The sequence below is a fragment of the Halichoerus grypus genome, chromosome 9, assembly GCF_964656455.1.
Source record: "Halichoerus grypus chromosome 9, mHalGry1.hap1.1, whole genome shotgun sequence".
Lineage (NCBI taxonomy): Eukaryota > Metazoa > Chordata > Mammalia > Carnivora > Phocidae > Halichoerus > Halichoerus grypus.
The window spans coordinates 94,061,112-94,086,093 of NC_135720.1; the positions used below are offsets into that span (position 1 = coordinate 94,061,112).

General features: G+C 37.3%; 1 protein-coding gene across 2 annotated transcripts in view; it reads left to right on the forward strand.

The window, feature by feature from the left end:
- Nucleotides 1–24,982, forward strand: part of COL21A1 (collagen type XXI alpha 1 chain) — a 181,570-nt gene that overhangs the window by 73,994 nt on the left and 82,594 nt on the right. Inside the window, exons 6-12 of one of the 2 annotated variants that reach the window (XM_078055217.1) lie at nucleotides 907–1,080; nucleotides 2,123–2,200; nucleotides 3,921–3,929; nucleotides 4,236–4,319; nucleotides 11,278–11,340; nucleotides 23,529–23,582; nucleotides 23,674–23,727. In XM_078055217.1, coding sequence (XP_077911343.1) covers nucleotides 907–1,080; nucleotides 2,123–2,200; nucleotides 3,921–3,929; nucleotides 4,236–4,319; nucleotides 11,278–11,340; nucleotides 23,529–23,582; nucleotides 23,674–23,727 — 516 coding nt within the window. Of the gene's footprint in view, nucleotides 1–906; nucleotides 1,081–2,122; nucleotides 2,201–3,920; nucleotides 3,930–4,235; nucleotides 4,320–11,277; nucleotides 11,341–23,528; nucleotides 23,583–23,673; nucleotides 23,728–24,982 lie in introns of those variants that run through there. The other variant, XM_078055216.1, reaches the window with a different exon arrangement.

The following is a 24,982-nucleotide window of genomic DNA, read 5'->3' on the forward strand; positions in this document are numbered from 1 at the left end:
TCAGATAAGACATCCATGAACATAAACTATGGCAATGAAAATGTTTGAAATGGTGAAGTGAATTTGAGTCATTTAAGAGACATATTTGGTAGAACTTTGCATCTGGTTCTTATTGCAACTGAGGGAAAGGCAAGAGGTAAACACACTTATTGCAGTTTAGAAACTGAGGATATTATTATCCAAGGAAAACTGAGAGGAAGAAAGTTTTGGGGATAGTTCAAGTTCATTTTGCTACACTCTCCCTCAGGCTGATTGTGAAATATCCTGGTAAAACTATACTAGCCAGTATTAGAATTATAGATCCCATATGTAGGAAAGAGGTTCAGGCTGTTGTAGATATGGGAGGTATTCTATAGAGGTAATATTGACCTGTAAGAATAGATAAGATAATCAAAGGGGAGAATGAAAAAGGTCAGTGACAGATCTGTGGGTTAATGACCTCATCAAAAGGCAGGTGAGGAAGAGAAGCCCTCAGAGAAATAGAGAATGAGCAATTGAAGAAGAAGAAATGAAGATGATCAAGATGGTTTGAGTCATGGAAGTTGAATGAGAACATCAAGGAAGATGGACTAGTTAAGGATCTAAAGTTGCAATGAATAGGATGAGGAATAGGAGAAGCCACTTGGATTCAGAGATTAGGAATTTATTTGTGACCTTGAGGGAGTTGTTTCAATAAATTGTTTGATACATCTACTTACATGTAATGGATATGTAATGGAAAGTATGGCTTCATAAATTAATTGGTGGGTAGAATTTGAGACTCAGCTGGGATCAGGGTGAATTAGTATATAATACAACCAGTCTGTGTGGTGTGGATTTATGGTTGGCAGCAAAGGAATGGGAACAAAGGAAAAGAAAGATTGTTAGGAATTTTACTTATGAATCTTCCATACTTTCTTCCTGTAGACATTATTTGATGAAGGCTGGCATCAAATTCGTCTCTTAGTAGCAGAACAAGATGTGACTCTGTATATTGATGATCAACAAATTGAAAACAAGCCATTACATCCAGTTTTAGGGATCTTCATCAGCGGGCAAACTCAAATCGGAAAGTATTCTGGGAAAGAAGAAACCGTTCAGGTGGATAAAAAATGATTTGCTTTTTGCATTGTATAAAGTGAGCTTTTGCTGTCCTTTGTGATAGTATTTATCACATTTAACTGTATTTAACTTAATTATTAATTCCTTTAAGACACTTAAACAAAATGTGATCAGTTTATTAGTGGAATTGTGTGTTTGCGTGTATGAAAATGCAAAATTAGACTTAATATGTAGGAATTCTTAGAAAACTGTTCCCCTGGGTTCAGGGTAGAAATCTACATTCTTATGAAACATTAATTTCATATTTCCTAGGAGAAGCATAGATTAAATAATAACTTGGAAAAGAGACTGTGATTAGAGCTGTGAGTCGGGAGCTATAAAATTTCTCTGCAGCTGTGAGGTTACGATCAGATTAATGCATTTCAGGATTCTTAAAACTGTTACTTTTTTATATTTTTTAAAAAGTGGAGTATCTGTGTGGGTTGAGAAATGTGTATATAAAAAGAAAGCCATTTCTTGGACAATCCCTTATTTGAAAATGTGTACTTTCCCACTCTGTTTCTATTAAGGGAAGACTGTCATATTCAAATTACACCATGCTCTCTATATATTAATGTTACATGTCAGAGTAAATATTTAAATAGCAGCAGGTGCTTGGACTACTCATCACACAACACTCCATGCCAGCAACTAAATCTCTGAAACTAAAGATGACTTCTTAAACTCACTCTTTTGTAATCAGAAATGTTGTAGACATTTAGAATAAACACAGAAGGCCTGGGAAAGCTTTTAAGTGTCCTAGGAAATGCTCTCTAGGCTAGCTCTTAATATAGAGATACTAAAAAAGCTCCAGTGGGTTCCCGAAGGAAATTAAAGTTTTGTTTTTGGTGCTAGAGTTTTCCTTATGAATTATGTTGCATCACATCTTTAAACTGTATGTTAGGTATTTAAATTTCGTATTACTATTTTTTAGCTAGGTGCTGTGATTTAAGCCTTCCATGACTGCTCATGTAGTTGGGTCGCTCTTACGAAACAATTAGCTTGGGCCTCAATTTTAACCTGATGGGGTTTATGTTCCTAGTTTGATGTCCAGAAGTTGCGAATCTACTGTGACCCAGAACAGAACAACCGAGAGACAGCATGCGAGATTCCTGGATTTGTGAGTAGGATGGATTCTTTCTCCCAAGTGTTTCCTTCAGTACTTTCAGAGCAATAAACAAAAGATAATATGTGAGGCTTAATTTAATATACAGAGTTAATTTGTTTGTTGTCAGTGCAATTAAAGTTACATTGATTAAAACATACTTTGAGGTTCATAATTGAAATAAAATGATAATGTATCACTGTGCAAGTGTGAATGGAGGAGCGCAAGGAAAGGTTTTCTTCACACCTCAGAGTGTGAGGTTTCCGGTACTCAAGTGAAGCAGGACTGGACCTGCTCTAGGAAAGTCTAGGATTCTTTGAATATCCGGAGTATCCAGAGTGTAAAATACATTTCTATACTTCATTAAATGTGTGGATAGAATACCCCACACAGCACAGTTCTAAAGAATAGGAAGTGATTCATTTTCCTGTTCACCAACATATTTTCTCAAACCATAATGAATATACAGGTTTCTTTTTGTTGTTGTTACCTAAGGAAGATTTTCTTGTATTTCAAGGATATAGTAACTTTCCATTTATGTAGCTATTTTCATTAATGTGTTAGGAGGAAAAAATGATAAGCTAAAATGTTAGAGTCTGATTATATATGTGTGCTTGTGGTGTGTGTGTGTGTGTAATCCTTTTTCCCTTGGGCAAAAAAAAAAGTATATTTTTGTAATGCAAATAAGATAGGATGTTTTAAACTTTTTACAGTGTGGATTCCCAGTGACCTTTGAGCTCATGTCATAGTTCTTTTAGTTTGTAAAGTCATACTACCATCATCTTTTTTTCCTATCAAACTGAATAACCTACAAATCCACATGTTCTGAAAACTTGAGGACGTAGGGCAGTAGGTTTAAATGCTCTATAATAATATCAACCATGGAACCTTTTAGAAATGATTCATTCTTGGTTTTTTAGAGAGGTAATTGTTTAAACACTATAATTTTTATTTTAGATACTTATAACTTGAAATACAGACCTCTAATTTCTCCTAAAAGTATTAATATGTGATTACATTCTGAGAGTCCATTTTATATACTTTATTTATTGATATTTCTGCATTGATGTTATGACCATTACCCTCCCACATCATAAAAGCACAAGAATAGATAGTAGATTTTGAGTTCTCACATTCACTTTTTTTGTGTTTTTATGTCTCCTTCCTTACTTTCAGGTGTGACTTCATGTAGCATACCTTTTGCATCTTTATTCCCACTTTCTTATTTTCTGATTTAATTTTCATTGTCTGGAAAGATTATTAACCTTTTTAAAATCGTGTATTATTCAGTAAGAAGCAAATTGTTTAGTGAGGAGGTCTCCTAAAGTTAAATGCAGAAAATTTAATGCATGGAATTTGTGACTTTCTTAGATGTGTTTTGGTTTTTTCCTCTGGTTTTTATATGACTTCCAGAAAGTTCAAAAGAGCATATAAATCTCACCCTGGAGTATTTTTGCTCCTGCGTGGCCATTACACCAAGCAGCTTTGGCATTTCCATTTTCTTGTTCTGCTCTTCATTGTTGTTCATGTCCTTACTTTATTCTACTGTAAATGTCATCATAATGTGTATTAATGTCATTTTTTTAGGACAGTGGCACGTACATGTTTTAGTTCTTGCTGGTTTTGATACTTCATGTATCTAGAACCTGGACAATAAAATATCTATAAATTAGGAAGATAATTTAGAAATTTAAAAGCGTCCTTTAAAACACATTCATTGTTGTTTTTCTTTCAGAATGGTGAGGTAGGCCTGGAAACTATTATTCTCCTTAAGGTAATATTTGTATTGTGGGACTGTTTAGCTTCCTTCCATCAACTGTAAGTACATTAGACCAGTAGAACTCATTTTTATGTAGTTTGAGTGCATTTAGTTTTCATAGTTTGTGATTCAGAATTTCTTAATGAATTGTGCTAAATAAAATTGGAAAGCAGATATAAGATATCTTTACAGTTTCATAAAGACATTCAGACACCTACACATACTTATGTACATATAGATATACATGTGTCTTTCCATGTTTGTTGTTGATTTCCGTTTTTGTCTCTCTAGTGCCTCAATGGTCCCAGTGATGTAGGTTCAACTCCAGCTCCTTGTGTTTGTCCTCCAGGAAAACCAGGACTGCAAGGCCCCAAAGTGAGTAATACCTAACTTGCTTTTTTTTTTTCGGTTAAAACACACAAACAAGAGCCAAGCAAATGCACAAAATTCCTAGTCACCACTGATGCTATTGTGAAATTTCTACGTAATGCCTTAGAACAGTCTAAAACCTTAGTTTTAGTGATTTTTTTTTTTAAAAAGTGTATTCCAATCTATACTTGCTTTTGAACCTAGAACTGATACCGTTGGCCCAGAGTAAAGTGAGGGAGGGGAGTGTTTTAATTTATTTGCTGGTTTGTCTTTTTTTCCCAAACACTGCTGCCAAATTCCCAGAATGATACCTCCTTACAACCTCATAAAAAAATGAAGAAATGGCATTTGTTGAGATATGTTTCTAAATCCTTAGTTTGTCAAAATGATTTTCAGATAGAAAAATAAAGTAGAAATATTAAACTTGATTTCAGTGTTATGTTTGGTGTCTAATTCTAAAAATAGAGGCAAATATCTCAATTTTACTTAATCATGTAATAATTACTTTTAGGGAGTATGTTCTGTTAGTCATGTTCATATATGCACGTGTTCCACTTGTATCTATTAATTTATGTGTATAGAGTTTGTGTATATAAACATTTACATAGTTGTGTATACATTTTTATATGATTGGAGCCATGATGTACATGCCATTTTATAACTAGTTACTTTTTATATAACTAAATAGTCTGGGTATGTTTCTATGCTATTAAGTATGAATGACTGTTTTTAAGTTGATACTTACTGTGGGATCACTTAGACCCAGCTTGATACTGAGATATTAAGTGGTTTGTCTACTATACATAAATCTTGCTCATCTTTTTTTTTAGGATTTATTTATTTATTTTAGAGCTTGAATAAGTGGGGGGGAGGGGCAGAAAGAGAGTGAGAATCTTAAGCAGGCTCCTTGCCAAGTACTCAGCCCGACACGGGGCTTGATCTCACGACCCTGAGATCATGACCTGAGCCAAAATCAAGAGTTGTTCACTTAACTGACTGAGCCACCCAGGCACCCCTAAATCTTATTCATTTAATATTTTAAAATATCACTCAGATAAAAATAATGTCTAACTTGGAAGCAGATATGACTCCCTAGCCAAAAAGAGTGTTTTATGTATTGATCATTTATTGCTTGAGGTGCCCAAGCAATAATTACTAATTTTTGTTAAATATGAATTGTAATGTTCATTTAGATGGAATTTCCTTAGTGTTTCAGTCACCATGACTGAAAAATTTAGCTTTTAAACTGCTCATCTAAGGTAATTTGTTTCCTCCCATCTTTCATGCATGTTTCTCCCATCCATTTTTTTTTATTTAAATTCAATTAGCCAACATATAGTACATCAGTAGTTGCTGATGTAGCATTCAATGATTCATCAGTTGCATATAACACCCAGTTATGCTCATCACATTTTTATGTGATAGCTCATGACCTACTTCAGGACTCGCATTAAAATCAAGAAAAGAAATGTAATTTAAGAAATAAAAATATATATTCATTATTTCATTCAAAGTAAATCTATTTGGCTGGGAATTTGAAATCAGTATATTAAAATCAATTTACTATTATAAACTATTTTTAGATTGCATTTAGGTAAGTTAATCCAGGTGTTCTTTGTTCTCTAGTTAAAGCAACTGCATGTTATTCAGGGTGCCTTGACATAAAGAAGAAATGCCTATAGGATACTCTTGGGAGAATACACCTTGTAAGACAACTTGGTGTGATCTACCAGCAGACTTCTTTTTAAAAAATATATATTTATATACACATATATCTACACACATCTATACACACACACACACACATATATAGTTTATTCCACTTGAAATATTATACATAAAAATGATTTGATCTGTAAGAGATATAATATGGAAATCAGGTGCACATAATGTCTGACCTCTCAAAGCCCCACATGCTTTTCTGACTCCCAGGGAGGTTCAGGGCACCCCCAGGATCTCTAAAAGGCTGTTCACTTTTGGGGAGGCATCAGATACATCTGATGTTTTCTGAATTTTTACTAGTGGTCTATTAGGTGTCTTGAAGTGACCTCAATTTTTATTCATGTATGTTCCTACAGCAGATTCTTAGCACAGCCTTTGTCTTCTCTGGTCAAGCCTCTGATATCGAGTATTTCCAAGTTTCATGTGTTCCTCATTTTCATTTTCATTTTTTTTTTCTTAGTCATAATCTCACGCTATTGCCACCTACTACTTTAAGTGAAATTGCAGTTTTCCACCAATCTTTAAATTGGCGTGCCTTCTTGATCTGCTTTCCATTTTCTTCAGAAAATCTGGCTGGAGGACAGGAACGAACACACACACACACACACACACACACCCACCCACCCACCCCTTTTAGGGCTCTTTCCCCTGGAAGTGGTTCCTTACCCACATCAGGGACCTGTATGTGAAAAACAGAATCCCTAGCAACACTCTGAGTTGTATTTCCTTTAGAGAATTTCTGGCTTGGGGAATTAACAGGGTTTTAATTAGATTAGCAGAACTGGAACTAAAATAGATGAAGCCATTTTCCTATAGATCCAACTGAAACTTACTGGCCATTTTTGTTAGATGCTCTCTGGAAAGTTTTACAGATGTCCATCAAACAAAGTTACCTGTGAAGAACAGATCTCGTCTTCCTGTTAACCAGAAATAGAGTTCTGGGAGCTGAGAGTTGAGTCCTCAGACTGAAACAGGAGAAATTGCTGTGTGGATAGGTGGGTCAGTGCTTATTTAAAGATAAACTCATCTGTTTAAAATTCTTTGAGTTTCCAAAAGATATGACAACCCTATTGGAAAAACAGGTCAAAATAACTATGGTTTCCTATACCTAGACTTACCATGGCATTATAACTCTACAATAAGCATAGAAATATATATATTACTGGATTATGAGTTCCTTGAAGAATAGTTAATTCATTTTGTATCTGTAATATCAAACATAGGGAGTGATTAAATTAATAAATCTGTTGGAATACTTTATATATGCAGGCAGTTCACAATGAAGTTTAATACAAACTAAATTCTCCTTTGGAATTCCAATATCTAACACAGTGCTTAATGGTAATAATTTTTTATTTAATGAATTATAAAATCATTGATTCACCCCTTTTCCCAGTTAACCTATATGGGATGCCTATGTTGTGATATGAAAGATCCAGGCAATCCCCAATTTACAAACCCCCCCTTTCAAAGGACCTTTGCATGTGAATGGCAACTTCTTCCCCCACTTCAGTGTAGGAACATTTCTGGGGACAAACTCCCCACATTTGATCTAACCTTGATGTTAGATCTATTGTTTCTGAAGTGGAAAGAAGGCGTTTTTTTCTTCTTTTTAGGAAGGAACAATTTCTTATGAATCCTTTTCTCTGAAATACCGCCCTCTCTATCAATGTATCTCTGTTGATTTCCTTTGTTTCACCCTCCAGATACCACCATTAGAGATTCATTCAGGCTATCAAAGTATCCTCTGTTTAAAATACAAAAGCCTTTGGAAAATTTCAGGGGCCACTGGGCATTCACATTTTTATGTTAATTTTCCCAGACTAAGTAGATTCCTTCTAGCCTGAAAGAGTGGGTGTTTGAGTTTTGAGGGAGGGAAGAGGTTGGTTTAGGAAAAGGGAATAGGTCTTAGGTCAGATACTCCTGCAGAGTCTGGAGGGTAGAATGAAGGCACAAGGAGTTTTGAGAAGAAGGCTTGAACACATGGGATTTGGGCCTAGGTGAAGAGTTCCAAAGACATTTGTTTTAGATAAGCAACTGAAAATAGTATCTTGCTTTTGCAAGCACAACTGTTTCTTACTTTGATTATTCATATTTACACTACTTGAGAGGCCATATTCAGAGATGTTTCAGCTTAGTCCATGACATTTCCACTCCTGTCAACAACTCAAAAATCCTGTGGCACAAGTTCAATTCAACATATGTAAGTACTGCTTTTCAGCTGAACACATAGTTTTTAAAATTCAAAATGTGCAAATGTTTCAACTAAATTAGAAGAAAGTGGATTGGGAATTTAGTCACAATTGTACAATAATAGGTCCTATGTCTCATTTAATGTATTTGGAAATTGTTTTCTGTATTAAGTTTGCTAACAGTCCCCAGGTCTGGTTCTAATCAGTGTATGCATTTTAATGTGGGCAGGGATAGTAGTGTTTAGGAGCATGGACTCTGAAGCTGAACTGGCTGAATTCAAGTGTCATCTCCACTACTGCGGTGTGACCTTGAACAAGTGACTTAACCTTCTGGGGCCTCAGTTTGCGTATATAAAAAATGAGAATAATAAAATTACTTGCTTCATGGGATTATTATGAGGATTAAGTAATTTAGCATCTGTAAATCAAGATAGAGCATTGCTTTTATTACAGTAATACAATTGAATTTTTATTCTGATTGGTTTTCTCTCCAAAATTAATGTCTGTCTTTATTTTCCCAATTTTATGGAAACAACACTGAACCTTCCTCAGTTTTTGCAAATAAATCAATAGGGCAATAGTCAGAATAACCAGTAAAACCTACCAGCAATAATAGAACCTGCAAAAGAGATTATTTTCCCGCTTGGGGCTGTTCACCAATGTTATGGTCCTTTGAAGTCACATTGGATTTATCTTGTGAGTGATTTTTTTTGTTTTTTTTTTTTGTCTTGGAAACTTAGTTTCTATTTATTTAAAATGTTGTTAATATGTTTTCTGCTTTGATGCAGTGTTAAAACACAAATTTCATTTCTTCTTTTACCAAAGCTGTATTCCAGCTTCATCACAGTAGATGATAAACCCTCTCAGATCCTTTTGATATACTAGATTTTGCTGATAATAATACTCTGCAAGTAAAGGGGGTCATTAACATGAAATATGATTTAAGATAAATCAATCCACAAATAGTTATTGAATCCCTACTTGATACGCAGCATTGTCAACCCTTCCCACCTCCTCAAAAAAGGGGGAAAATAAAGACTCTATTTTCAAGAAGTTTCAATCCAAATGATAAATGAAGACTAATCAAGGGAAAACTGAGAAAACTCTGCTTATGAATAAGGGATCAGTGATAGGAGCTGCTATAGCATTTCAATAGAAAAAGACATCAAGGAAAAAAGAAATAATGGATTCTTAAGTGGAAAAGGAAGAAAAACTTCTGTCAGGAGAAGAAAAGATGGAATTTGTTGAAAGATAGCAAGTGCCTGGGTGGCTCAGTCATTAAGTCTCTGCCTTTGGCTCAGGTCATGATCCCAGGGTCCTGGGATTGAGCCCCACATTGGGCTCCCTGCTCCGCGGGAAGCCTGCTTCTCCCTCTCTCACTTCCCCTGCTTGTGTTCCCTCTCTCACTGTGTCTCTCTCTGTCAAATAAATAAATAAAGTCTTTTTAAAAAAAGATAACGAGTCCAATTTGAACAGGGATAAAGGATGGCAGAGAGGCTAGAGATTAAGGTGGATCCTCTCAAAATAAGAGAAAAACTCCAACTCCCTAGAGAACCAGAATGTTACTCCTTAATGCCCAGCTAACACTGGAAGTCCTTAGGTTAGAACTATAAATTCTGTTTCTTCAGCAAGACAGGACATGTTTCAGCATTATTTTTCTCCCTGGATTTACACTGTTCTTTCTCTATTTCTTTTAAAAATAACATTTCCTTTCTTCTCAGCCCTTCCCAATGCTTTGTCTCTTGGGCAGCTCCTAAGTGAAAAGCCCAACCCCCCTTCATTGGCCACTTAATAGAGTTAACATAGTTCTTTCCATTTTTCCTGTTATGTTTCAGGAACAACTCTCCGTAGTCAGTAGCCTGAAGTAGTATTTCAGATCTTCAAATTTGGCTCTGTGAAAGTACCCTTAGTATTGGTGTTTAGTTAATTTATAATTTTTGGGGTCCTGTGTGAATGAGTTCTTAATGTAAATAATGACTTAACTGAAATCAGCTGCCTTGCCTCTGTGCAGAAGTTTACTGGTACTGATGGCTGAGACTTCATGTTTTTAAGCAAGATGCCCCATGTGGATCTCATGGATTCAGCAATAGATTAATATGATATTAATTTTGAAGTATTTTTTAGAATTAAATTATACAACACCCTCACCTCACAAAAAATGTTGCTTTCATTGCCTTTTTTCATGGGTGGTGACTATCTGAATGGTCAGTATTGGCCATTGGGCAACATACTAGAGTTTCATAGAATGTGCCTGGACTAATTGTCGTATTGTATGGTTTAATGTTCTTTGGACATCCTTGGTTTGTGGGGGGCAAAGGTCATTTCTTCATTTCTTAGTCCCTGTGTTCAAGGACTATGGGGCTTGGGCAGAGTTGTCTGGCTTGGGCCTCGCTCTCATATAAATACTCAGATTTAAAAATTTTAACATTATGTTAAAGTTATAAATATAGGCAAAGAGACACATCGACTAGAATAAAAGAAATGACTGTCATGCAGCTTTAAACTTGAGTCCTGTGTGTAAGATCATATAGCCTGTGGACTTTTTTTTTAAAATAAATAATTGCAAATTGAATTATTACATCATAGGTCATTGATATCTGTCGTGTAACGTTGAGAATAGAATTAAGTCTAAATAGAAGAGAATTATGAGAGAAAAATGGCTGGCATTGAGACCATATTTGCTACAACACTTCAGTTCAGAATTCTAAAAATGTATCCTGACATTAATATTGACATTTTACATTGGTGAAGAGTACTTTACTTGTTATACCTGGTGTGCTCACAGAAATAAATCATTGAAAATTTTATATAATAAAAAGCCTTTATTTGGTAAAGTGGGCATTTAAAATATGCCATTACTTTTCTAACCCTATTTTGGGATGTCTGTTGTTGTGTTCTTCTTCCTTCTTCTTCCTCCTCCTTTCTTCTTTCTTCTTCTTCAATATACAAAGAGCTACAAATCATGGAATTAGCTTGAACCTTGAAGGGCTCTGACAGCAGCAGTGTGGGTGGTTGTTTTGGACTGAGAATAATTTTTTTTTCCTTTCTAGGGTGAACCTGGACAGCCTGGGAACCCTGGCTACCCTGGACAATCTGGTCAAGATGGTAAGCCTGTGAGTACTGAAAGCTTAGTCATCTCCAGTACTGGGATTATGGTGTCAAAGTAGAAATTGCACTGGGCTAAGTTAAACAGGCAAGGGAGACTTTATTTAAGATTACTGTAATAGGAAGAGATTGAAATGCACTCACTGAAACAAAGAAATGGAGGGTTCTTGAGTACTGGCGCGAGCTAGTGGAAAAGTACTGGAGGACTTTAGGCTGTTGATCAATGGGATGGAGCAAATTGAGTTATCCTGAGTTTGGCACATTTTCCTCTGTGATTAGGCCATCTGTCTTTGCTAATTGGCACTCACCAAAGTTAGGGTACTACCATCCCACAGAGACTGGAAGATCTGGGTACTTATCTTTCTGGATGATTGTATTTCAAAGGGATGGCTCCTAGGTCCTTGAGAAAGACATTCCTTGCTAGTTGTAAAACTGACAAGAAGCTTTTAAAAAGGTTTGCCACTCAAAGGGTCAGAGAAAGAATTTATAATTACAAATTTTCTGGAGTGAATGCTCTAAGAAAAGGGAGATCAGGGGCTTAGAATCAGGAAGAAGTCTGTCTGAAGTTTAGTTAAGCAGAAGAGAACATTAAGCCTGGCTTGGTCAATAGAATCAGCGTTCTAGTCACTTAATAGGCGAGTTACTCCAAAATTGCATACATCTTTGTTACATTTAAGAAGTTGTCCAGTGAGTATTGATGAATAGCTAGGTTCAGAAATCTTTTATCTTTTCCCTTTATGTCTATGAAAGTCTTCAAAAAAAATCTTTTTAAAAGAGATATTTCCTAAGGACATATATGCACCAGAATATACTTACAATCTGAAAAAACTAATATCCTCTAAGTTTCAAGAGAACTTTAGGAACATTTTTGAATTAAGGAAACATAAAGCAAATCTACTTGAAGGCATTCTAGGCAAATATTTTCAGGTAGTTCAGCTCTCAACATGTGTATAACAGTAAATAAACATTAGGAATTTGCCTTTAAATGTTAAATAATTGTCACCAAAAAAGTATCTCCTAAGAGTCTTTTTTTTTTAAGAGGGAAAGTGGGGAGGGGCAGAGAGAGAGAGTATCTTAAACAGGCTCCATGCCCAGTGTGGAGCCCGATGCAGGGCTTGATCTCACAACCCTGGGATCATGACCTGAGCCGAAATCAAGAGTTGGATGCTTAACCGACTGAAGCACCCAGGCACCCCTAGGGATTTTCTTTATCATGAGACATTAACCTCTTGCCATGAAAGATGGAAAGGTTTGTATTGTGAGTCAGTAATGTTTAAGGAATGAAGGAACCACAGCCTAATGGTTAAACCATCAGTACCCCAACCATCACTATACAGGAGCTTGTTAGTCCCTGAGAGAGGTTTGCTGACAAACTTAATACAAAAATACAGCCAACTTTTGAAGAAGTAGTGATGTATTTCAGCCTTTTATGCCAATGTTGTGTGGGAAAAGTGGTAAATGTACAGGTGAACCTCTCTAGAGAGAGACTGTCAAAGAAGGGAGTCTGAAGAGGGCACAAGATGGTGACCAAACGAAGCTGTGGAGAGCTGAGGAGCTGCTGGGTGATTGGGGCAGCACTGCTCTACAGACCCACCTGAATACATTCTACATGTGATGGCAATGCTTTTGGGAATTTTGGGATAGGAAGTGACTTGACCTGGATTATGTTTTAGAAAGATACATATAAATATCAGGTGGAGAGTAGAATATGTAGGGCAAGAGTCGAAGCAGGTTATTTCACAGTTCTAAGGGAGAAGTAAAAGTGTCTTGGACTAGAGCGATGTGGTGAAAGGGAAGATAAGTGGTCGTATTCTGGATTATTTTTTAATGTAAAGCTGGCCAGAAGTGTGTCAAATTAGATGTGGGGCATGAGAGAAAGAGTCAGGGAAAACTCAGAGCATCTCTGTGTGAACAGCTTACTGAGCTGGACAGCAGTGGGGAGGATGCCTTGTTGTCTTCTGGGATGCCCCTCGTGTCTCCTAAGATGCTGGAGAGAGGAATCTTGAGTTCAAGAATATATTTGAGAATGAAAATACACAGTTGGGACTCCTTGGCATGTAGATTGACCTATCTAAAGCCACCAGAGTGGATGAGATCATTTAGAGAGTAATCACAGATAAGTGGAGAAGGGAAGGGGGCAATGGACTGAACCTCAGGCTGTCTTCAGAGGAAAAAGAGGATGAGGATGCAGCCAAGGAAACTGGGAAAGAAAGACCAGGTGAAGTAGGAGGAAAACCAGGAGAGGGTTTCATCCAGGAGCCTGGTGAAGAAAGCATTTCGAGAAGGGAGTGCTCAGTTGTGTCATTGTTGCTAAGATGCTGAGAAAAATGAGCTCTATGCCTAGACCACCAGATTTACTCTATGGCAGTATTGAGGCCCTTGTCAAATGGGGTTTACAGAGGGTGGGTACAAAAGCTAGCTTGAAATGGGTTCAAGAGACAGTGTGAGATGAAGTGATGACTGAATATGGAAGCTTTTTCTGAGGAGTAGAATGAGGATCAGATTAATAGAGCAGTTGCATGGTTAGTTTGTGGGATAAAAGGAGGGTCTTTTTAAAAGATGGGAGGTGTTATAACATGGTTTTATGATGATGAAAATGAGCAAAAGGGAAAAAAATCAATGATTTGGGAGATAAGGGATATTTGCAGGAAGAAAATCCTTAGGTAGGTGGGAAGGTGTTGGTATAGTTTGGACAGTTGAACCTTTATGTGGGGTAGAAGGCCAAGGTGATAAGTACAGAAGTGGCCAGGTGGTGATTTGCAGGAAAGAAGATGAAAAATTTATCATCAGATTGCTTCTATTCGAATTGAATGAAACAAATAGGTTCTAAATTAACATCTCCTCTTTGCCTTTATCCTTAACTCTTGTTACCTGCCAGCATTTTCCTTGTGGTTCCTTCTATCCCATCCTTTTCTCACTTTAACTTAAAAGTGTCATGTGACTTGGTTGCATTCTCTCACTGCACCTCCTTAGTCCCACTGAAGATACTGCCGGACACCCTGTGTGAGTTCTCCCCTAATCACGCTGGGTGGGAGGCGTTTTATAAATGTGACCCCTTCTCTGTCTGAAGACCCCTACCTTTCCTGGGACCTACTCTGTCTATTGCTGGCAGCTTTGGTGCTGTCCCACTCCAAGGCAAACACACGTGACATGCTGCCATGGTAATGATACAGAGCTCCTGGCACCTGGTAATGATACAGAGCTCCACTGACAGCACTACTAAATTATTTAGGCTTTGGTCTTTTTTTAGTGGTGAAAAGCCCTGGGCAGTATATGGAGGTGAGTGGTGAGCAAGCCCTTCACAGGCCATCAGCTCTAGTGTGCTTTTTTTTTTCTTTTTAAATATTTTGCCATAAACAAAGTACTGGAAATTAGTTGTAATAAGCCTGATACAATAATCTTGAATATTACTCTATGACTTTTATTTCGGCTATAATAGACTTGTTATCTCATCCTATTCAGTACATGTATATGTTTGTGTGCGTATATGATTTTATGTATTAATATAGATATAGCTTTGTGGTACCTGATATTAGATGTTAGATGATATTAGGCAATATCTGATGTGAGAGAAAGAACAAAGAGAATAATGTCCACCTCCTAATCTTAAGACCTGTGAATATGTTAGATTAGGAAGTTTGCATATATGATGAAATCAAGGACCTTGAGATGCAGAAATTATCCTGTAGAAATTTATCTGAGTGGCCCGGTAAAATCACAAGGATCCTTATAGGAGGGAGGCAGGAGCATCAGAGTCAGAGGAGGAGATGTAATGACAGAAGCAGAGATCAGGATGAGGTGACCATGAGCCAAGGAATGTCTGCAGCATCCAGAAGCTGGTAAAGGGAAGGAACACATTTTCCCCTAGAACCTTTAGAAGGAATGCTGCCCCGTTGACATCATGAGTTTAGCTCCCTAAGACAATGTTGGATTTCTGACCTCCAGAATATAAGTGTGTGTTGTTTTAAGCCATTATGTGTGGGGTAATTTGTTACAGCAGCAATAAGAAACTGATTCACTAATATAAATCTTATTTACCCAAAGGTATGACTTTTTTTCCTAAGTGTCTCCCTTTCCCTCTTTCCTTTCTCCTAGGAGATAGGAGGTTGGGTGGCCAGGCAGGAAGAGAAAGTGAGTCTGGGAGCCAGAACAGCTGAGGGTCATTAGTATGTGTCCAGGGCCAGTGCACAGCGGGAGTGGGTAGGTGTGGGTGGAGTCTCTGGCTGGTGATTGAAGCCATCTGGACCAAGGAAATTGGATGGAACAATTCGAAGGGAATTCTGCTTTGTTTGGATTTGGTTCTGTGCAATCCCCTTCAATAAGCAGTCTGAATCTCTTTCACATTATAACCAGGCCAAGTCAACTGAAGCTTTAAATAGGAAATTATTCCACTCTGGAGAAATACTAATTTTCATAAGGAAAATGCCTTCAAACAAAATTAAAGAGCTATTTTCAAATTCTTCCCCTCCTTTCTCATTTCTTTTTTTTTTTTTTTTTTTTAATTTTATTTATTCATTTGAGACACAGAGATACAGAGAGAGAGAGAGAGCATGAGCAGGGAGAGAGGCAGAGGGAGAGGGAGAAGCAGGCTCCCCGCTGAGCCAGGAGCCCGATGTGGGGCTCGATCCCAGGACCCTGGGATCATGACCTGAGCCGAAGGCAGACGCTTAACCATCTGAGCCACCCAGGCACCCCTCCTTTCTCATTTCTTTATCAGTTAAATGATTTCTATCAGCACTGTCTGAGCTTATTACTGTTTTGCTATTCTATCATTATAGAGAGAGAGGCAGGGAAAATACTTACATATCCTGCTAGATAATTCAGAGAAGTACTATTGGTAAAGGTATTATATTGTTATGACTTTGATATTTTTAAGAAGAAGGCCATATATGAAAACATATACTAGGACTATTTTATGATTTTTGTAGAAGATTATATTTTTGTAGTGCTTGTTTCTCCCTGTTTTCTGTAATTATTAATTACTCTTCATGAACCAAAGTACTTCACTCAAACCAGAGCCCCAGCTGTTTGTTGGAGAGATCAGGGGTTGTTTTGCCTTATGCTTTGCTTTTAAAAGTTGCTTTGCTTTCAAAGCAAAGCAACTGGGTCTCAGTTTCTTTGTTTGGGAAATGAGAAGATGGTGCCAGATGAGGCCCAGGTTCTCTCCAATGCTAATTTTCTAAGATCCCATTAAAGACATCATATTTGCTAAGAGAGAAAGGTAAGCTAGATTAAAACTCTCAGATTCTGGAGGTGATTTTCCATATTATTGACCTTAGGTGATTCTGGAAGACTGATACCACACTGCTACCAATAGACAGAAGTGTAGATTGGTCAGTGGGTCACACTCTGTGATGCAGTGCCTCTCTTTGACCCCACCCCCCTCTGTGTACCCCTGTCTAGTCTAGAGATTCCAGAAAGTGGCTAGCTTTCTATAGACGGTTAAACCTTACAAAAGTGGTAGTCAATACAGATGGGGAATTTCAAAGGTACATGATTTTATCAAACCACAAATAGAGAGGGCTGGGACAGGTTAGTAGGAGATGAAGTTGTGTAGATAAGAGGGAGAAAGGAGGGGAGATTGAGTAGAGCTCTTTAGGACATTGTGATGACTTTGGCTTTTAGTTGGAGTGAACTCAGGAGCCACTGGAGGGTCTTGAATAAAGGATTGGGGTGATGTAACTTACATTTTTAAAAAATTACTCTGACTTCTGAGTTGAGAATAGATTTTAGGGTCATGAGGGCAAAAGCCAGGGAGATGAGTCCAGAGGCTCTTGAAATAATCCAGGAGTTCTAAGATGATGGCAGTTAACATCAGGATGGTAAGTAGGGAGGTAAAGAGAACTGCTGACTTTTGGGGGGTATTTTGAAGTTGGAGCCGACAGGATTTGATGATGTACTGCTTGAGTTTGTAGGAAAGAAGTCAAAGGAGACTCAGTGAGATATGGAAGGATGGATAGAAAAACTTGGGCAAGGGAAATCAAGAGTTTGGTTTAGGATATATTAAATTTTTGTCAGAAGGTCAAGTAGAGAATTTTTTATTATTATTAACTAATCTCTACACCCAGTGTGGGGCTCAAATCCACAACCCCAAGATCAAGAGTCGCGTGTTCCACTGACTGAGCCAGCCAGGTGCCCCTGTTCGGGTAGAAATTTTAAGTGGTATTTGAATATAGAAGTCTGACATTCAGAGTGAGTTCCTTTTTTGTTAATTGTCCTTTTCCCATTTTGTATATGAATGATAGTATTTTGAATGTTGATCAGTTGATTAGTAAGAGCTTCCTACACATTAAGAGAATTAGTCCTTTGACGTATATGTTGTAAATGTTTCTCCTAATTATTTGTTTGGTTTATAGTTTTGTTTTTAATTTTTTTTAACAATGTAAAATTTTCTCACAATCAAAAGTTTTGTTATTTCTTCCAGTGTTCTTTTTTTTTTTTTGAGTATTACTCTATTCATTTACTTTATTATGATTTTTAAGAATTTTTAATTCTCGATTTCACTTTTGGAATTTATTTTGGCACTTGGGGAGATACGGAGATCCAAAAGGATTTGGTGAACTTGGAGAATGGCTACTCTAACATAGTGAAATTCAACCCAAATAAACGTATGGCTCTTACTTGTCTGGGACATGTTATTTAAATTTAACCTTGGTGAAAAGGGATCAGCATTTGTAATGGGGCTGCCTGAAAGGCTGATGCAATTTTTGGCATTGTTAGTAAATATATAACATCTGTATTGAGCAAGATGACAGTCCTGCTTCTGAAGTGTTAGATTTGGTTTAGCCTGCTATACTTCAGGGACTTGTAGGACTTGGATTTCATTTAGAAGAGAGAGATGGGGAGAGAGTAAGAACTCAGAAGAATGCCTGTCAGGGGAGAATTGACTGAACCTCGGGTATAATTCAAGCAAGAGATGCTGTTTTAAAATGGTCGAGAATGATGGTAGAGAATAGGAAGAAGAGGAAGAAAACTAGAAGTTAGGCTTGCAGAGTAAGCTTGACAGGAGGTGAGTAATTAATAGTAGAACAATAGGACCCATGGGACAAGTTTTTATGTTTTCCTCTTTCAGACTCTTAACTGAATATGGTGCCAGTTGTGGACTCAACAGTTTAAGAGCTGCGGGGAATCTGGGGCTGAGTGCCATGAATTCAGAGTAAGACCTGGAAAATGGGGTACATGAGGTTACAAGCCAAAGGAATGGCTGTTATTTAGCTTGGAAAAGAGAATTGTAAGAGGTGGCTTAATGATGAAGTGTATAAAACATTTGTCCTGAGAAAGCAGTTTCTACCTGAGCTCTCACTTCACCTCATTTTGGATTCCTTTAGCAAAAAGATTTATTGTCTCACTGTCTCCCGGTACCATAAAACACACACGCACACACATCCCTCATGAGAGGCTCACTGGTAGACTAAAATATGGACCATGTGCCTCAAATGAATTCTCTTGCACTTGGGCAATTTATCTTTTCTATAACAAAATGTGATTTAAAACTTTTCTGTAAAGCTTTCCTAGACAAAGCTTTATCGACTAATTTTTCTCCAGCACTCCCCATGTGTAAATCTCATGTATGGATCTCTCCATGTTTTCCTCATGGGCCTCTAAATAGACTACTTATTTTTTATATAGTATGGATAGTATATACAATAATGATGTGTATGTAGATACTACATAGTATTATTATTTGTGTATTAAATTCTTCAAGGAATTGTTCCTCTGCACTGTGCTTCCTTTAGTGTTGCTTTGAACTTATCACTTCAGAAAGCTTCCCTGTCTACTCTTTACCTCCCATAGCATCTTTCTTAGAACTTAGCTCAGGTGTAATTTTATGTATATTACTGGGATCTATTAGTCAAGTAATTTGAGCAGACAGTTCAGGCATATATACTACTTGACTAACAGTTGGGTTAGGTGGCAAACAAATGAGTTTCTATATTAGCTGTACATGAAAAGACCGAGATTTATGAATATTTTTGGAATTTAGTTGTGTGGAACTATAAAGAGTACCGATGGCAAGAAGAATCCACAGTGGACATTAAAAATATACACTTGATTTTGGTTACTTAGTTACCCTGGCTGTGTATTGAAGGGTATCTGTGGGAATTTTGGAAAACAGAAGAAAATTATGTAATAGAATAAACTTTGAATCACATTTTTATATTTCAAAAAGAAGAGTGACATCCAAAATGATTTCTCTGGATTTTATTCTCATTTTTAGAGTTTAAAATACTTAAAGGAAATTGATTACTTAAGAAGATCTGTATATTGAGATTGGCAGGATAATTTATGGTCTGATTAGAATTGGGCTCAGAAGAGATTGTGAGCCTTGCGTATTGGATGATTTTTATTTCCTTAATTTCCATTTCAGTGCTATACATCTTTCCTGGAGCATTGTAACTATGAATCATGGAGGAAAATTAAATTGATTCTGTATTCTCCAACCCTACAATTTGGCAGTGAGAATATTTTTTTCCTAAAAATGACTCATTTACAAAGAGACTTTCTGTGAACATGGAAAAGACTTTACTGTCAGAAGTCTTGCACATGGGGGCAGGGTGGATATTTAGATCTGCTAATAACTGAAAAATGGCAAAATTAATGTCAGACAGTATTGATCAAAGATCATGTGAAAATGGTACTCCCACTGGAAAACATAGAAGCTTGTGTATTAAGAAAAATAAAAACTCCTTAAGCTCTATGGAAAGCTTATCATTTTTCCTGTTTCAGGGCATTTTTTCTTGTTTAAGTGTACCCTGCTATGAGTCAACCAGTGTTTAGTTTTTGCACCTCTTGGAAATTGTTCTGTGTTGTAATATTCCTCCCTATTAACCTTTATTTTCCTGATTTTTAGTCCAAAATTTATTTTTCTGAATTCCATCCAATTTCTTCTGGTGATTTTCCCTGGGATTCCCCAGCTTGGGTGTGGGTTGATTTTTCTTGCTAATCATGCTTCCTCTAGCTTCTAAAATAATCTTAGAATTTCTTTATACAACTAAGTTTTCAAGAATGCATCTCATTGTAAGTTAAAAAAAAAAAAAACATATCGACCTGGTTCTCATATTGTGGGAAGCATTTATTATTTCTGTATTGTAGTTCTTCCAAAGATAAAACAAACCTGGCCTTTGTAAAACACACTGAAGCCTTGTTCGCATGTTCACCATCAGATCTATATGAATGTTGAAAAAGGGTTAAATCAAAATGATGACAACTGGATCTGCCATTCCTCGTGTACTAATGGTGCCCATTAAGCCTACAGAATAACATTTTGCAGAAGTGTTCTCATGATTTTGTACAAAAGTCATTGAATCTGAAGAAGAAGAAAAAAAGAAATTTACATCTGAGTTCCTAGCATTTGCCAGGCATTTTCACCTGTGACTCCACTTGTTTTTTTTTTTTTTCCAGAAGTTGAAGTGGGCACTGTTATCCTGGTTTTTGGTAAGAAACTGAGGCTTAGCTAGGCAAAGTCACTTAGCCAGAATTCCATAGAAAGTAAAGGGAGGAGCAAAAATTCAGCCCAAGTTCTTCCAATTTTAAAATTCATTGTCTTTCCACTTTCTTGAATTGCCTCCCAGGATTTGGGGATTTGATCACTCTGCCTGAGGTCACATTATGAGTCAGAGGTGGGCTGGGAACACACTTTGGGGCATCTCCACGTTGCTTTAATCCATTGAAATGCGATGTGTCCTCTCTAACAAATGGATCATATTAACTTCTTCGAGGAAGAGAACAGCTTTTGATTTTCTACAAAAGATTCGTTTTGTGAAAAAAGTAATAAAGTGGATATGACATTTAGCTTAACTTTTGAAAAATTGTGAAAAAGAACAATTCATTACAGTGAACTTTGCAGATGACCAGTCATTTTGGTAAATAGCCAATCTCCATGGTAACTTTCTTTTGAGGAATTATATGAACATTCCTTTTCTTCGGGCACTCCATATTCTAAATAATTTAAAAGTAGCCTCGCAAAATGGGCTTTAAAAAAATCCTGTTAATTATTCTAGAATCATAAGATCTGATCTACCATGAAGCATTTTCTGATAGAGGGTATTCCCACTGGCTCTTTCAACTTACTAGCTATGTATCTTTGGGCACGTTACTTAATTCTCTGTCTTGGTTTCCTCATCTGAAAATAGGGATAATGTAGACCCTACATTAAAGGGTGGTTGTGGGGGTTAAGTGAATTAATATATGTGAGGTACTTAGACTGGAACATGACAAATACTGTATAAATTATTGCTATTATTGTTTCTCCCAATTACAACAGCCTATTGTGTATCATGTCGGACTATCCAGAGAGTGCATACAGGGTTTTGAAGGACTTGGAGGCACCCTAAATGGTGGAAGTTATAAGTAATCTAACTCCGTTTGGGCATATGCTAGCAGTGACAGATTTGAAATTTAATTCCAGACCTATCTGATTGCAAAGTGGTTGAAGGAAAGAGATTCAGTGGTAACTGGAGTGGTAGAGAAAAAAGCCTCAGCAAACCGTGTAGATTGACTTTCCTCTTTCTTCCGACTGATCTTGAGAACAGGAAGCACAGGGCATTACTAAAAGCTTCAGTTTGTTCCTGGTAGCAGCACGAACATAACCTGGTTCCTTGGGGAAAGAGATTTTTTACACTTAGTGCAGTGTGGATGACTCGAAGGTAAATTCGTCCGAAGTGTGGTTAACAAAAAATTGCCGAATGCTCTGTTCAATACTGGAAATACAGAAATGAATTGGACCAGGTTTCTTATATCAAGGGGCACATAATCCCAGGACACAGAGACAGTGGCTGCCCAGAGACATATGTTGGGTTTGAATACTGCAGATTGTTTTGTATGGAGTATGGAGAGGTTCATTTTGAGACTCATTCACTGACGAAATAAAATGTTAAAGGTTTGGGCACGGACTCAGGAGAAGCATTTGTGTGAGAAATCCTAGAGAAAGTGTAGTGATACACTCTGTGAAGAACTGAATGGGGTATGAAGGAAAGGATCATGCATGGTTGGTGCTAGAAATTATATACTCTATCATTTGGAGAGTAACTGGGAACATTTTACAGAATAAGAAATACCAGTGTAAAAGGAGAAAAACAATAATTTAGGAGTGCTGTTGTTGAGACAACCATTATTATTGTTATTGGTATTATTAGAGCTAGTAAAGAATAGTAAAAGGAATATTTAAAAATGGGAGTGGGAAAGCAGGGAGTCATGCTGTCTCTAAAATGACAGCTAGAAATGTGCTGACAAGTGAGTGGGTGAATACAAAAACCAGCCATAAATAGCCACATGGAAATGAAGCTTTTGGATTTAACAATGAAGATGTAATTGGAAACACTAATGAGATCTGTTTTAATACGGCTGACAACAGAAAGCCATATCCAAACAGTAAGATCTGAGAGAGATGGAATCTAAATAAGAGAGAAATGTATTTGCAGGTGCCAGGTGGACCAAGTCAACTTGACATTGACCCAGAGAAACCTAGACAAATGTTCTGGGCCTGCAAGTTTGTTTGGGAGTTTAATTGCCATATGCTGAATGAAGAATGAATGGTTTGCCTTGTCTGAAGAAGTTGTGCTGTAGGACCAAAGGTCCATGGTCTGGGGGGACATGTAAGAAGCAGTGGAGTTGAAAGGGACCCTCGCCTCAGCAGACAGCTCAGCCTTGGGCGGTGGGGGAGACATGTCACAGCCATGCTCGTGGGGTTAACAGCAGCAGCTTTCTAAAATGAGCAATCCAAAAGGCTGTTACAGACTGACCCTGAAGAATAACATTTATCAAGTTCTAATTTATTCCAGAGATTAACTCAAATGACCATTAATTAGGTAGTTTAAAAATGTATTAGTGTAATCCTCTAATCTGACATGTTTTTCTCTTGAATATGTTGAATATGTTTCTATGTTGAATATGTGCAAAACATTTTTTTTAGGAGCTTTGAACATTGGCTCTGTATTTGCATCCCAGAGCCTTCCATGTCATTGAAACATATCTGGATATTTTTATTAATCTAGAGATATTTAAGACCTTTTCCCTAAAGACTGAAGGATATTAATTCCACATTCAGCATTTGAAACTTTGTTATTTTTGTTTCTTAAACAGTCACCCAGTGAAGTCTTAAGTGTAAGACACTCAAGAAAAGAGTGAATCCTGAAATGGGGGACTGCTCTTTTGAGTATGTTGAAATACTAATTATTTTGTGTTTACTTTTCTTTAGGGATATCAGGGAATTGCAGGATCACCAGGTGTCCCAGGATCCCCAGGAATACAAGTATGTGATTCATAGGTACACATTGAAGAATTAAACATTTCCAGTGAACCAAAAAACATAATTAACAGAATTTATTCTGTGCTTGGTTTAGGGAGTCCGAGGACTACCCGGTTACAAAGGAGAACCAGGGAGAGATGGTGAAAAGGTAAATGCATGCGAACAAAAATGTGTCCAGTTGCTTTGGTTCATTCAAGAACACCAAGGATGTTACCTATGGTGACTCCCATTCAGTAGTGTTCACCTTGGGGAATCCCAAGATTTGTGGCTTGGAAATTGGTCAGTGGTCACTGGCTAATAAAGCCCACAGAAGGGCTTTTATCACTAGATGAAATTGGTTGTCACTGGATGACCGCCGTGACATGGAACAGATAATTGACATTGCTATGATGCCATTTTTCTCTCCCTGTGGTTAAGCTCTGAGGGGGGTTACCTTCTTAGAGGGGCGAGAACTATGTGGATGGAGTCATGTCCTCCGTAATAGATGCCAATCTGGCAGACGGTCTATTGGCTTAGTCTTACTGGACATTCCTCCTTAGGCCTTCAGTGGGTACATTTGTACTGCTGACTCTCCTTTTTGTACAGCTCTGAGATTTGGCAAGCTTCCTTTTGAAGTACATGTTCTTTAAGTATGTTCAATATGTCGGTACCTCCCCATGGATCCGGATCGGTCGTGGCCTACTGGCCCTGGTAGCTGGTCCATGTCCAAGATGCCCATTTGTGTTTGCTCAGATCCCATATTGATTTGTTAGCTTAAAGCACAATTGTATTTCTAAGGTCTGTGAAGGCATTCTGGTGTTTGGTCCTGATAAAAACCTGTACTAATTTTCTAACTACAATCCTTGCAAAATATTACCTTTTTAAAGTAGTGTGCACAGTGTTCACATCTGAGAAATTCTGATCCTAACCTGTATCCATTTTATGCTTTTATGGTTGCCCATGTTGGTTGCAGAAAATTGTAGCTAGTAAAGTACCATCTCTGGATGGATGGATCTCTGGCAGATCTAATGATGCATCTGTCACTTTCAAGCTATTTGATCTTGGGCATGTTACTTAATGTCTTTGAGTCTTATATTTTTCATTGACACAATGGTGATTCCTTCACAGGTTTCTTGTGAAGATTAAATGAGATAATGTGTGAAAAATATTTAGTATGGTTCCTGGTACAGGGTCTTTCTTAAATGGTGGTGGTTCTGTTTTGTTCACGTACGGTGGCTGCAGTTGGGATGTAGCATGGGGTGGGCTGCCATATGTCATGGGCACAACATGGGTTGAAGCAGCCACTGAATTGGAAATTTAGTGATCAGAAAAGAAGCAGAAAAGATGACTAGGTCAGGGCAGCTTTATAATGTGGGAAGAATTAAAGGACATAAAGCAACTGCTGCCGTCGATATAATTCCTGA